At 36.1% G+C, this 16,043-nt stretch overlaps 1 protein-coding gene across 1 annotated transcript in view; it reads right to left on the bottom strand.

Annotated features, from left to right (window-relative positions):
• LOC139963204 (uncharacterized) overlaps positions 1-12,853 on the bottom strand; it is a 63,207-nt gene extending 50,354 nt beyond the window's left edge. The window contains exons 1-9 of the mRNA XM_071963773.1: positions 12,694-12,853; positions 8,728-9,109; positions 6,950-7,288; positions 6,384-6,722; positions 5,781-5,843; positions 4,774-4,815; positions 4,213-4,242; positions 2,960-2,986; positions 2,163-2,189 (exon numbers count right to left, since the gene is read on the bottom strand). Of these exons, the coding sequence (XP_071819874.1) occupies positions 2,163-2,189; positions 2,960-2,986; positions 4,213-4,242; positions 4,774-4,815; positions 5,781-5,843; positions 6,384-6,722; positions 6,950-7,288; positions 8,728-9,076 (1,216 nt within the window). The 5' untranslated portion in view covers positions 9,077-9,109; positions 12,694-12,853. The remainder of the gene's footprint in view (positions 1-2,162; positions 2,190-2,959; positions 2,987-4,212; positions 4,243-4,773; positions 4,816-5,780; positions 5,844-6,383; positions 6,723-6,949; positions 7,289-8,727; positions 9,110-12,693) is intronic.
• Positions 12,854-16,043: the final 3,190 nt, after the last annotated feature.

Below are 16,043 nucleotides of genomic sequence, written 5' to 3'. Positions count from 1 at the left end.
AAGGAAATGAAAATGAGATATATTTGACTCTCAATAAATCAATTCAGATGTCAACAAACCCGACACAACAATGATAACATTTACAGTATACATTAGCACATATCTTGCACCTACCGGGTTCTTCACTTGAAGTATCACCGCCTGGACCTAATCCATTTTGACCTAAATGAAAAGAAAATGTAAAGAAGGTCACTTTAAACAGCAAACTAGTTCAGATGAATATATGCTTTTGGTAATTTATAGCAACTAAGTAAGCAAGAGTGGCATCACTTGTCTTGATTGAATGACGATATAGATATAAATTATAAAGTTTAAACACAAAATCAGTGTGTATTTGCTTCATTAACTTCACAAAGGAAACAATGAGTAGGTATAGGTGAACTGGCATGCGATCATCATTAATCCGACGGAGTTCTGGCTTAACATTGACTATTTACCGCTGGCAGGATTAGCGGCTGTACAAAATGAAGGTGAAATAGAATTGTATTAATATATCTTCCTTTCTTCCTTATTAATGTTAGGTAATAGAGTTACCGCCAAGTTAATTATGGCATATCGATAGTTAATGAAATTAAATAATCAATTGTTTATTTGCATGAAATGATCTTAACATATCATTTAACGAACTATTTGAATATCCTTTTAATGTGCCCTGTACAGTTTGATGAATTTCCTTCTAAGCGCACACAACCGTTTTACCTAAATGATCCAAAATATTTAGAACTGAAAAGGAGCAGTTTTCGTCCAATTAGTTTTAAAGTTTCAATTTCTAATTAATTGTCGAAGATGAGATGAACATTGCATTTGACAACAGAGCATTGATTACTTACCCACGCCTCCAGCATCAGCTATTGAATAGGGAATTTAAAATAGAACGCAAATTATCGTAACACCTTCAAGTATGCATTCAGCGATACAGTACTGTGACCAACACTATCGTCCTTTGCGGATATATAAGTCATATACAAATAATACAGCATACAACCTGTATATATGCAGATACCTTGTTAGTATAATCGAGATACATGTCTACGATAAAGTGAGAAATGAAGGGAAACACAAAATAGGTTACTAATATCCGTATGCTATACGTAAAAAGAAAACGAGATATATTTGACTCAATAAATCAATTAAGATGTCAACAAACCCTACAAAATAATGATAACATTTGCAGTATATATTAGCACATATCTTGCACCTACCGGGTTCTTCACTTGAAGTATCACCGCCTGGACCTAATGCAAATAAGATAACTAATATTCGTATGCTATACGTAAACAACTATGAACCTTTCCCAAGAAAATAGTTAATTAGCATACAAGATAAGCATATGTTTACCATTAAATAAATGTAATTCACAATGACATCACCATTTGCCAAATGTCTAAGGTTTTGACTATAGTTATTATCTAAACTCAATTGATTTGCGCTTTTAATGAATACCTCTCATCCATAATATCACCACATTACTATTGGAATACTACTTTAGAAAAACAAAAGAAACAATTAACACTTTTAAAGTATTTGTTACCAAAGCCATAAAATATAGTTAGTTTTACTAACTTCATGATAGTATGAATAAATTAGTAATAACCTTCGATAAGAGGATCTGAAACTAATGTCCCTTATATGTACAGAAAAAAAAAGGGTGGGTCGGAAAAATACACCTTATGTACATTTGAAAAGTACTTCAGATGGCTGCTTACGCTGATCCACATTTATGTTAACCACAACAACAAACGTGACTAACACGAATAAATGTAAAATGACCAATATCGAATATCTTGAACAACCACAAAGTTGCTGTACTGTAATTACCCCCAACGTTAACCTAAAATCATTTTCAAGCAATCAGCAAGTAATCAGTAATAAATTCTATGGTTACCTTTCATTCTCAACAATCAAAACTTTCTATAAATTGCACTGAAAATTTGAAAAAAGAACCAGTTGATTTCAACCAGAAAAGCAATATTTCAAGCCGTATATCAAAAAAAAAATCAGAGGATCATGCTTTTATTAAATAGCAATAAAGGCAGAAAATTCGATATCTAAATACTAATGCGGAAGAATGGAAATGCTTTTTTGAAGGTATTTATCTAACTTTTATAGCAGGAAAACTACTTTCTATTAAACATAGCTATAGAGCAGTTGATACCACAAACCTGATGCAGTAGTAGTAACGACATTAGCTGAGGACAAAGGGAAGATAAACATATCTATAACAGATTGGAAACATAAACTTTAATTCACTAACTTTTCATATTTCTTTACACTATTGGTTGGACTATTTAATTGTTGTACTCATTAAAGGTCTAACGTCAACAAATGTCAGTTGAATATAAAAAATAAAAAAGATTTGCAAAATATACAATTTCAAAGATTCGAGATACCATATCATATATCATCATACTTACAAGGTTCCACTGTAGTCTCTGCACTGGAAACTAGTCGAGAGAAAAAGGCATACAGGGAAAGTTGCCTTGTATATTGAGCAATACAATTGGGATGTTGAAAATGCAGGTAGTTACAAAGAACCGATTGTACTTTAGTATTGTCACATTGTTTAACAATCTTGTCACGGAGAAATTTACTTGATGGTTTTTTTTTTTTAATTTATAACTCAAATATCTGCAATTATCATTTGCATTAAACATGTTACTACATCTTTTTATCTGGAGGTTACACTGCAAGACAACTCTATAGAAAAATTTTCACTCTGGATTAGAGATAAAGACCACATTTAACTGAACTCAGTGATATTAAAACAAATGTAATTCAGCAATAAAATGTGCCGAAATTGTACTGTTCGCTTCTTGAGAATGTAGCATACTTCGTTGGTGTCTGTTGTTCTTTCAAATCCTCTAATTCGGAAACGTCGGATAATGAAAGAAGAAATGGAAAAATTTTCCAATCTTAGTTACTTGTTAGCCTCATTTACAGAAGAGCGTATCCAACAAACCTGTTGCAGAACTGGTAGCGACATCAGCTGAAAAGGGCGAAGAAAAAAAATACCAATTGTGACTTTGCTTTAAAGAAACAGAAAGAGCGGACATTACTTATACAGTAAACCACATTCCAATGAAAGGTTCAGTCAACTTAATGATATACCTGTTCAGATCAAACTTGGTTTGTCTCGGTTACACGTGTTACTTAGCCAATCTCAGAAAGAATAGATTCCTATTGTCTGGTTGTTGTGCGTGTGTGACTTTCGTTTTTTTTATTTTGTTTGTCTCGGTTGTACGTGTTACGTATAGCCAATCTTAGAGAGAATAGATTCTTATTGTCTGGTTGTTGTGCGTGTGTGACTTTCGTTTCTTTATATTGTTTGTCTCGGTTGTACGTGTTACGTATAGCCAATCTTAGAGAGAATAGATTCCTATTGTCTGGTTGTTGTGCGTATGTGACTTTCGTTTTTCTTTATATTGTTTGTCTCGGTTGTACGTGTTACGTATAGCCAATCTTAGAGAGAATAGATTCCCATTGTCTGGTTGTTGTGCGTGTGTGACTTTCGTTTCTTTATATTGTTTGTCTCGGTTGTACGTGTTACGTATAGCCAATCTTAGAGAGAATAGATTCCTATTGTCTGGTTGTTGTGCGTGTGTGACTTTCGTTTCTTTATATTGTTTGTCTCGGTTGTACGTGTTACGTATAGCCAATCTTAGAAAGAATAGATTCCTGTTGTCTGGTTGTTGTGCGTGTGTGACTTTCGTTTTTTTTTTTATTGTTTGTCTCGGTTGTACGTGTTACGTATAGCCAATCTTAGAGAGAATAGATTCTTATTGTCTGGTTGTTGTGCGTGTGTGACTAAAGTTTTTTTTTTATTTTGTTTGTCTCGGTTGTACGTGTTACGTATAGCCAATCTTAGAAAGAATAGATTCCTATTGTCTGGTTGTTGTGCGTGTGTGACTTTCGTTTTTTTTTTTTTTTTTGTGTCGGTTGTACGTGTTACGTATAGCCAATCTTAGAGAGAATAGATTCCTATTGTCTCGGTTGTGCGTGTGTAACTTCCGTTTCTTTATTATGTTGTTTGTCTCAGTTATAAACACCAACCAAACAAAAAGAGGAAGAAATTACAACAGAAATGTTGAGACTTATCATTATTTCTTCAAGTATAATGGTTGTGAAGAATAATAGTATGCAAGATACGTTTTCTTTATGAAAACCATGAAACTTTTACAGTTTAGGGAAGAAATCCTTTATTGCCAAACTCACCTGGTTCTGTTGTAGTTTCTGCTACGATAGCTAGTTCATAAAAAAAATTAGACAAATTTGATTAACACATGAATAAAACCGATATTTGTTTCTGACCCAGCCCACAAAAAGTATAAAAAGAAAACATACTGAATAGCTTCAGCTGTATATTACATACATGTTAATCTAGAAACCGTAACACTCTCCTTACAATAATATAATCCTCATTTCCCCTCCCGTCAAAATAAAGGAAGTAGGGCATAACATAGAAATAAATCTTTCATTGTTTCATCAAACACGGCCGTATGGAAACTGTGTGAACATGCAGTCTGGTTACTAAATTTGCCAGGTTTACTAGAAATAGCTCGACAACTTAACTCGGAACAACACAGATTACAATGTTACTTATAACCTTTTTAATAATGTTAGTTACTTCTGCGGCATGATAAACAGTTTCTTAACGCTATTTCAAAAATCCAGCAACAATTTTGATGATATAAATGTTGTCTTGCATGGATGATACTATCAGATATCACGTGGTAATCACGTGGCAAGATTTTCTTCTGAATATGTTGTGCTCACCGGTAGTGGACGGTTCTGTGGTAGTCGGAAGCGTAGGTGCCTCTGTATTAATAAAGAGATAAACTACAATGAACAAACGGTATTATGTAAGGTGCAAACAGTACAAGATCCATACGTTACCAGGGCAAAGGATTATCTTAATTGATCAATACGAATGTTTCCCTTTAAATTGAATATTACTTCCTTCGAATTCGAAAGTATGTTTATTTTTAAAAAAAATGTCAATTTTCAGTTTTCATATATTTACACCATATACTGTCCTATGTCACGCCTCTCCACATCATTCACTCTATTCCGCGTCTAATCACACTACCATATGATATCCACTGTAGAGTAGTCTAGTTTATAGCTATAATTATATTCGATCCGAATAAAATACCGGTACGTTTATGTTTAATAGAACTTGTAGCCCTTGAAAGTTACCTTAAAAACCGATCAACAATTTTCCAAACATGTTTTCAAAGTATGATATGCTAATATTGCGTTTGACAGAAAAACGATTTTTTAAAGGATCGATATTTCAAGTATAATTTAAACAGTAGCGAACAAGACGTCATCTGGGCGAATGCAGATTGCGACATAACCCACGCTGCATACGGTTCCTACAGTAATCACAACAAAAACCCCGTTTATATACAGATTAATTTCTTCCTTAATTTTCGGTGAAATTTAATGCGTTCGAACAAACGGTGCTTTTGGTGAGAAACTGGTGAATTTGAAAACCAGATTTCTGCAAGGAGAAATCGTCGAATTGGGTAAACTGTCACATGGTTAGAAAAAGAAAAATAAGAACTATGAGCAAAATGTATAAAAATCTTCCACCAGACAATTCCGTTAAGCTTATTAGGCATGAAGCACAAATCACGGATTTACTTAGTGCTGCCGTGTCAAATTATATAATAACGTAAGTCACTATGTTTTGATGGTCCAAACGTGACTCACAGATTATTAGATATGGACTTCAAAACATACAGACTATTTATCTAAAATTGAAAATAAATACTTACCAGTGGTAACCTCTTCTACTATATCTGGTATATCCGGAAGCCCATCAAAGGTATCATCCTCATCTAGAAAGATAATTGAATATTCATTACATTCATGAGCAAAGGTGATTCCATGGCCCCAATATCACGTCGATTAGCTACATCGATAGATAGAGTGTTGTTAAGTTTAAAACTAACAATGTCATGTAGAATACAATTAAGTATGAACATGTATACACACAATGCAATGGTCTACGTTCAGTTGATCTGCAACACTACGTGGAGATAATATATGATTTTGTCATTCTTTACTCCTATTAAAAAGTACTACTCAGCTCTCATTTTAGACGAAAGCTATTTGGTGTCAGTTGCAAGGGATAACCTGTAAATATTGCAACAATGTATGCGTGAAAACATTGTCCGAACTTAATGGAATCACAAAATATTCGCAAATTAACTGCACTTCAGTGGGGGAAATCCTAAGAAGGTTCCCCTTAGTAAGGTGATATTGTTAATAGTAATGGTAGTTATAGCGGTTAAAAACACTACACGAAAATTGGATATGTTCGAGTGAATAATTTTTTTTATTTTTTTTTATTTTTATTTTTATGTTGCAGCTCTTACCTGGCTCGTTTTCTTTGATACAGTAGTACTGAAAGGACAAATATTGCTTAGGTATTCCTGGACATTGTTCTTCGGCATTAAACTTCTTTCTTGTGACTGGGATTTCGCAAATTCTTTTCCCTTTACAAAGCTCACAAACTTGTTGAAATGCTTTGGGATTTTTGCAATCCATTTCTTCTTCGGTGAAAAGTGGTGTCAGCTGATTTGCTCCCATTTCATTACACACGTCAGAACCTTGGCGTCCGAAGTTGGCCTCAAGAGGTCGAATAAGGTACCCCTCTGGACACTCTACCTCGGCTGGCTCATCCTCGCAAAAGTTAACTGTTTCGTATTCAGGTACTGTTGAGGAAATCAGCAGTGAGCTCATGTGAATAATGCATGATTAGTGTGACAGAGAGAAAAAGTCTTCGAGCAGAAAAACAGCAAGTCACCATGATTACCAATATGTGTTGCACCCATGTTCAAACAAAGAGTTAAGAAATAGAGTATTGAGATGAAACTTCACCGATTAACCAAATATAAGCTTTATGGCAATTGTAGTCATGCTTTACCATATTTCGACTTACCATCGAAAGCACATTTTTCTTCATGCACTCGACATTCATATACCACATCCAAGTATTTGTTCGGGATATCTGGACAAGGATCTCCTCTGAATACGTCAGTAGTAGCATGGACAGAACAGGAATGCTTTCCTTGACACTGTCGGGCGACCTCAAATGTTGATATGTCTGCTTTACAGAGCCGAGGCATAGCCAGTTGCTCTTCCATATCAAACTGACATATATCCATACGGACCCTACCAAAAGTAGCCGTGATAACTTTAATGTACCCTTCTCCACAGTCCAAGCGAAGGTAACTCCCAAGACAAGTATGTTGAGAAAAATGGCTAGGGTTGATTGGCTCTGAAAAGGAAAATGTAAGGATCAGTCGATCATGAACAGGCGTATGTTGCAGGGAAACCAAGAGAAGGTTTGGTTCAACCAGGACCAAGAGTATGCTTATAGCAAGAGAGGGTATGTTTCGAGAAACAGAGGGTATATTTTATAGCTAGAGAGGGTGTGTTTCGAGCAAGAGAGGGTATGTTTCGAGAGCAAGAGAGGGTATTTTTCTATTAAGAGAGGGTATGCATACCCTCTCTTAATAGAAACATACCCTCTCTTGCTCTCGAAACATACCCTCTCTAGCTATACAAAATACCCTCTGTTTCTCGAAACATACCCTCTCTTGCTATAAACATACTCTCTTTTCTATAAACATACCATATCTTGCTCAAGAAAGAGTACGTTTCGAGCAAGAGAGGGTATGTTTATAGAAGATAGGGTATGTTTATAGCAAGAACGGGTATGTTTCGAGCAAAAGAGGGTTGTTTCGACCACGAGAGGGTATGTTTATAGCAAGGAAGGGTATATTTCGACCACGAGAGGGTATGGTACCACAAAGAGAGGGTATGATACCACAAAGAGAGGGTCTAGGCAAACCAACAAGTGTCATTTTCACGAACAAGTAACAGAGGGTCTACTTCAATCAACAAAGGGTCGAGCTCAACCACAGATCTGAAGAAAAGACTGGGTCTCTTACACGAACATTTTGTTCTTGCATTCTTACAATCTTACTACAAGACATGATCATAATCTAACCCAACCGTAAAAGGCAACTAACATAGTGAGAAAATAAATATCGATATTATCCTGAAATGTGTTTGATGACATGGATATGGATACAAATGATTTTAATTGATCATGTGACGGTATTCCTGTTTATTTGTTGTTGTTTTTGGGGGGACATATTTTCATGTTCTCTATCAATTAATGTGGTAAATGTACTATAGTCTGGTTGAAGCATCTTAATGGTCAAAGATACAAGGTCATCACTAACCGTTCTAATAAAGTAAACATTAAATAATCATGATTTTCGATGGCAAAGGTCAATAAGTTTTGGCGTAATAATTGTTATAACAAACTTTATTCTTTGTTAGTATCAAATCACTGCCTTCATGTTTCAAAAACTTAGGAAAGATATCTATCTCTTTGGGTAAATGTGAGTTTTGGAGTGCGATATGTAGTGGCGAGAGGGGGGGGGGGGGCGGGGGTTGTAGAGAGTTTATGAGAGGAAGGGTAGCGGTAGTGTTACACTCATATAGCCTCAAAACTGCAGCTGATTAAACATGTATATATTATATTACAGTATGCCTTTACACAATGTTATTACAATCCTTGTTTTATCTCTGTAAGCACGTGTAAATTCGCGACGTGCCCTGAATTCAAACGAACTAGTTATTAAATTAACGAATGCTACACGTGTATTGGTAATTAAATACAAACAGATACAAACAAATACATACCGGTTTCCTTCGGTGTTTCGTGGTATATCGGGTACTGATGTCGGTTCGGTACCTGAAATAATTCGTGCAGGTCTGGTGGGTTTTGACCATTATCTGTTTCCTGGTATTGTAACCCATTGGACTCGTGTCCTTGACCTTGGAAATATCGTGGCCCGTAAAAGCTACTTTCCTGACCGTAAACCGGTATACCGTCCTTGTAAGTTATACCGTGATAATCAGGACGATGGTATCCTAACTGTGCTGATTTGGTATGGGCGCCTTTAAGTTTTGCATTTGCTGCGGGAGCACTGGCCGTGGCGGTTGCTAGGCAACACATCAGAAGCAATGCTATGTAGGATTTTTCAGCCATTTTGAGCCCGTTTCCTCTGAGTAGTTCCTCAGGCTGGTAGCAGACCAAATTAAACAACACAAAATACATTAAACATGAAATAAAATACATTAAACATGAAATTCAAATAAACATGAAATGCATTAAACATGAATGAATTAAACACGAAATCAACTAAACATAAGAAACAAACATGCTCGTGCTCATTCGGTTCAGCGGTTGGACTACAGTTGGTTAGAGTTGAAACATGACCTTTTATGTGTGAAGCTCGAAGATTCTACGCACCTTTCAGATGTGCAGCAAGGCTAACTAATTTCTAAAAACGAGGAAGAGAATGGACCTACTTCCAGCCAATCATAATTCTTGATTTGGTCACAAGATAATAAGTACCAATCATTCTGCAACAAGTTACTTTTCATAAAATCGAATAAATGTGAAAGTGGCTAATTTGCATAAAACATCATCACATTGTTAACTGGCAATCATGCGATCGATTCGTGATACGACACATGATTATCCAGATTGGTTTGAACTCAGTTTGAAAGATCATGGCTTTTATATATCACTTCTAGCATTACAATGGGTACTTCTAGTAAATTCGTTCACCTATAGGTTGAACGCCAAAAAAAAAGAAGAAAGAAAAAAGTCGACAATCGGCAACTCTCCTGTTAACCGATTCAAATAACCAGAAAAAGTAGCAGTGAAACCAACAATCATTTGCATAATCATATACAATACTGAAAGGGGCGCAGGCTTGGGGTGGATGAACAGACTCCTAAAGATGAACGAAATTCGCTCACCACATGCTGGCATTGTTACATACAGAACGGAGCAAAGACAGGATAAAGCATTGAGCAAGAACAGACCATGTACCCTGGTACACTGCGAATTGAATGCAATCTGAAGGTTTTTTTCTTATTAAGAGAATCATTTAAACCGAACTAATAAATTACAAAGTTTGAGTTTGGTGGTTTAATTCATTTGTTGGGATTACACATATCCTCAGTTCTTATTGTAATTCTAATAGCACCTGCTACCGAATTATCAGATTTGTCAGCACAATCCACTTTTTACTGTAGTACAAAGTTTTAAGATTTACAGTAGTTACTGTAATCTCTGTGTGAATCGGTTGTGGTGTTAGAAAGTGTTCGGATTCTGACCGGGCAACGGTTTAACATCGTTTACCCATATTGCTTAACTTCAAGTTTGCTAACCAGATTAGAAACTGAGTGAGAGGAGGGAGATATGGAGTGGACGGGGAGGGGTATGCGTGTGGGGCAGGGGCGGATTGACCTACCGGTTTACCTGCTCGTAAACGGTGGTGAAAACTAGTTCCGAGGCGCCGCTAGGGTGAGATGTTGAAGGCAAGGATTCCTTTTGGTTAAGAAAAGTGCTAGTTTAATTAGTGTACGTGTTGCCTGCTTAGCTAGTGTCCTTAGACACACTTGCCACACGTTTTACAATTAAAAGGCACCGAGCTAAACGAATACTTAAGTCAGTATTAGATAATAGAAAAGAGGCATTGAGTATTTGTTTATTATAACTTTATGTGGACTAAAAACACCAAAGCAGTGTGAGTTTTGCGCTGGGATAACTGTTGTAATTAGGTAATATGTTTGTGTTGTTGTGAGTTATACTGTAATATCAATTTTGCTACTGTACTATTTACGGTACGGTTTCAATATGACAATGTTGTTACTGCTGTGTTGTTGTGCTGCTACTGTTGTATTACCATATTATAACTGTGTAAAGTAGGCTTCATCGTAATGATTTAAATCAAGTAGTACACTGTTACTGCTTAGTATATGGTGCTATTACTGTACTCTAACTGCATGTACGGTATAGTATGATGGTGTCTTTACTGTTTAGTACTGTGGTGCTATTACTGTAGCATCACTGTACTGTAGCTGAATATACGGTGTAGTACGATGGTGTCTTTACTGTTTAGTACTGTGGTGCTATTACTGTAGCATCACTGTACTGTAGCTGAATATACGGTGTAGTACGATGGTGTCTTTACTGTTTAGTACTGTGGTGCTATTACTGTAGCATCACTGTACTGTAGCTGAATATACGGTGTAGTACGATGGTGTCTTTACTGTTTAGTACTGTGGTGCTATTACTGTAGCATCACTGTACTGTAGCTGCATATACGGTGTAGTACGATGGTGTCTTTACTGTTTAGTACTGTGGTGCTATTACTGTAGCATCACTGTACTGTAGCTGAATATACGGTGTAGTACGATGGTGTCTTTACTGTTTAGTACTGTGGTGCTATTACTGTAGCATCACTGTACTGTAGCTGAATATACGGTGTAGTACGATGGTGTCTTTACTGTTTAGTACTGTGGTGCTATTACTGTAGCATCACTGTACTGTAGCTGAATATACGGTGTAGTACGATGGTGTCTTTACTGTTTAGTACTGTGGTGCTATTACTGTAGCATCACTGTACTGCAGCTGAATATACGGTGTAGTACGATGGTGTCTTTACTGTTTAGTACTGTGGTGCTATTACTGTAGCATCACTGTACTGTAGCTGAATATACGGTGTAGTGCGATGGTGTCTTTACTGTTTAGTACTGTGGTGCTATTACTGTAGCATCACTGTACTGTAGCTGAATATACGGTATAATAGTATTTTGCTATTACTGATGGTGCTATTAAGGCTTTAAATTTTACTGCATTGTCACTGCACATAGTATGATAATTTTTAATGTGGTATGGTGTTATAAATGTTCATATTATTATGTTGCTATTACTGCATATAGTAATAGGCCTATGATGTTTTTTACTACAGATAACATTATCGTGGTATTCCGGCATATATTATATTGTGCCATTACTTTAGTGCTATGGACCATAACTGCATATAGTATTTCGTTACTGTTACTGCATCATAATGATATTACTATATATTGCATGATAGTTAGATTACTGTGTGATTATAAGCAACTTGCTGATTTTGATGAGTTTTGTAATCCTCACTGATACTCAAGTCACAAGTTTTTGTAATTTTGTTTTCAAATAATGAGGTCGTCTTGTGAATCGAATCCATATCATGAAATGCGGCACGCTCATTGATCCTTACCTCGGGTAAAACTGTTGACAAAAATATTAAAATCTGCTTTTATGGTATTTGGCTGCAGTTACTGCAATATTTATATTCGACTATGATGTTGTTATTCTGTTAGTTCTCCAGTGAATAATATCTGTAGTATTACTGTACAACCGGCAAGTGTGTTTATTACTACATGTATTGACTTGCATGTATTAGGTTAATTACATACAATCTTTGTGCTCAAGTACATATCGTAGAGTAACAATATGATACACCTTGCAAGGCTGCTCAATTCAGTTTAATATTAGAAAGAAGAGAGAAACATCGGTTGGAGGAGAAGACCGCAGAGAACCAAACCTTAATCTAGGACTCCTTGGTGTAGACATAAAATATGTAGACATAAAATATGTAGACATAAAATATGTAGACATAAAATATGTAGACATAGAATATCTTACTTCTAACAGCATGGCAGAACGACTGACCCACAGACTGACTGACAGAACGACGGTTCGATTAAACCTGGATGGGTGTAAATACTTGTTTATGGAAATCTCTGTTCGAGTTCTATACTCACCTGCAAAATGGGTGGGATAGGATTCCACAAGTAATCCAAACAAACTAAATGGTCGTTTCTTGTTTCTCTTCGTCGATTTTAGGAATTAGATTTAACAATCCTTAAAGAAGAAGAAGATAGGGAATGTTGCTATCTCGTATAACACCATCCGCAGTATATCTCTCGATAGTGACAATGCTGACGTCTATACCAAATCAAGCCAGAGACACTCCCGTTTATAGAATATCGATTACCTATTGTTTTAATCTTTTTAATGATTTCTTCCAATAGTTTTTTGTTTGTCAATTCTAGGCGTGTTGCAAACTTAACCATGGAAGGTGTAAAAATCGTTAGTGTATTCTCTTTTCAATACTGCCAACTGTACAACCTTTGTTTCCATATATTACCACCGTTGCGCAAAAGCATTGAAATGTTTATTGCGTTTTGCCCAAAAAAAAAAAAAAAAAACGACTGGTGGAAAACACCTTTCTATATCCGTATAGTGAAGTTGGCAGAAAATTGCAAGTATAGGACTTCATCCTAAGATGATTACCTTCCATTGTTCAATGTTTATAACAGGTGGACTGAAGAATAAATGACAGCACATGCGCGGCGTCATTCCAGCAGTGCTATGTTGTGTTTTATATGAAACTTGTGTATGAAAAATGTATGTGATGCAAAATAATAGTTGTCTGACAATGTGAAATATATTCGAAGAGAATTACAGTCACCGCCACTCAAGGGGAAACTGTAGAAATTAATCCTTACATCCTCCCAATTGTAGCTAGTATACCATAACCACATCGTAACACCATATAACACTATAAATATCTCACCATCCTTGTATCACATTTTCCCTGTCATTTATCCACGACTTACTCCTATCATCTATAAAAACAACATTGCAATGTTTCGACGATAATAATGTTCACATTTTTCCCCTTCGATTAAGCTTAGCCGATCCATGATGTAATAATGTGTAATGGACCTTTCTCCCTAGTAACAGCATTGTATTATTACTCTCAGGCACCAGGCCTTAGCCCGAAATTTGAAAGGGATGGGGAGCAGAATTTTAAAAGGGGCACTTCTCACAAAGTGAGCATTATTACACTAAACGGGGCGCTCTGACGCACACAGAAAAGTATTGCCCAAAATGCCTCCGATGTTGCAGGAAATAAACAATAATAAGAGTATTGTATTACGTAGCAGACGAACTTTGAGGGGAAAGATTGAGAAGGGTCGCATAGCGCCCTGTAACTTGTAAAGAGGGCTTTAATGATATTTGCTGCTTTTAGTTAAAAAAAAAAATCGGGGTACTCAAAGGGGGAAGGGATCGTTCCCATTGCTGCCCCCTCCCCCCGCCTGGTTAAGTCCCTGCCCTCAGGGTAATAATTCAACGCAAACAGTGGATTAGATTAAGATGCACTAATAGCATATATCAGGATGATACGTCCCAGTAGCATAGTCTCAGTGTATACAAACAGGTCTTATGAGAGGGTAGGGTGGTCCATGGACCTATAACCTCGTGGACCTGGGTCAATTAGAGAGGATAAGGAATAGCACCATCTCATTTCAATAAGGTTCGTCAAAAATGGGACTTAGCCAAATGATTATCATCGTGTCTGTTGTAACCACTTACGAAATACCACCCCTGAAGCGTCACCCTAACAATGGAAATATTGCTTAAGTGACCATAAGACCATGCTAGCTTCGTCGGCGATTTTGTGATATTGTGGTGATGATTGGAACCAATTGGTTGACGAATATGCATATTTTAGCACCTTCCATCATGTCGATAGGTAATGTAATGTCACCATAGTTAGATCCAAATTCGTGAAACGTTCGAATCTCCGAGACTAATCAATGAAAGGCGTCAGAAACGATAACCAAATGCAATGGCAAAGGTGTAACAACTCAATAAATGGACAGGTACCTGTCAAATGACAACAGATGGCGAAACGAATGCGAGAAAACAAGGTAACGCTAGTACGCATGAACAGTATTTTATTAACAAAATTGCAACGTTTCATAAGGATTAGTATATTTGGGGGTATTTGTCTTTTTTTTAAATTGCGGTTATCTTAAATTTTTTAAATTGCGCATATTGTCGTGAATATAGGCAGTAAAACTATAAAGAGCGCACCATACACGATTGCTTCAGTGGCTGGTGAAAGTTAAGTTGTTCCTAAAAAATGATTCCCCCTCCCCCCCCCCCTCCATTTTCTTTCTTATGTGTGATACATTTCTTTCTTGTAATGACACATATTTTCATATCATTATTGCTTACTTTGTAGTTCAAATGTCATGATAGGCAATAAATAAACTTTGCATTAATAAAGATATTAAAACAAGTTTAAAACCACAGCACTGAACATAACATGATAAATGATCAAACTTATTATTTTACATGTTCTTAACAACAAGTCATCAGATGACGTCATTTCATAGAAGTATGATTGTTGTAATTATTTATACAACGGTGTTTTTTATTACTAAGATAGACAGGATTGCAAAGTAGTTTGAAAAATGGGGAGGATGACCGAGGGAAGGGAGGGGAAAAAAGGAAAAAGTAGAGTTAAAAAAGGAACAGAAAGAAAGGGGGGGGTGAGACCGAAGAGTGTTAATTCATGTAGGGTCCAATGTTAATGAAGGAAAGGTATGAAGCGGATCCCAAATTATTCAATCGTCTGTTGTAAAGTTTTATTTCGTAGTTCTAATGACATTTAGTAGAGGGACTTACCAGACAAAGCCTTTTTTTTCGTTGATACAGGTTTTCACATGCATTACCCTATTTCATTCATTCTAACAATGCCTTACTTACACACTCCCAAAGTCACGTCACTACTTAACAAAAAAAGAGTTTTGCCTGCAGTTGGTAATGTGTTAGGTATATACTGTTATTATCTGTTCTTCAATGGTCATACCTATAGTCTTAATTGTATGTTTCTTTTGCATTCAATGCGACATAAATACAACGTTAAAAAACGACGTATAATTGTCACCATAGTTTATGCTTTCGTAGATTTAGTTTTATATTCCTCTCAATAAAATAGCGAGGGAAAAATATATAACTATATATTAATATGTACAAGCTCTATGTTATGTTTGCATGGACAGTAACCGATAAAGCCTCGATCCAGTTAGAACGTGTGCCAGTAACAAATAGATTATATATTTATACATATCTACGCACGCACGCACAATAAGAAATGCTATTGCCTGCATGATGGGTTTAATCAATATTTCGTTTCTTTACCAATGTGGCGCATATAATGATTACATTACAATGGGGGTACAGCTAACACTTCTGAAATAAGAGGTGTGAACTTGTTTGGGAAACAATTAATTTTGCCGGATATTATGGCCACTAA

This window comes from Apostichopus japonicus, chromosome 21, assembly GCF_037975245.1.
Source record: "Apostichopus japonicus isolate 1M-3 chromosome 21, ASM3797524v1, whole genome shotgun sequence".
Classification (NCBI taxonomy): domain Eukaryota; kingdom Metazoa; phylum Echinodermata; class Holothuroidea; order Aspidochirotida; family Stichopodidae; genus Apostichopus; species Apostichopus japonicus.
This window is presented reverse-complemented; position numbering and strand designations above follow the sequence as displayed.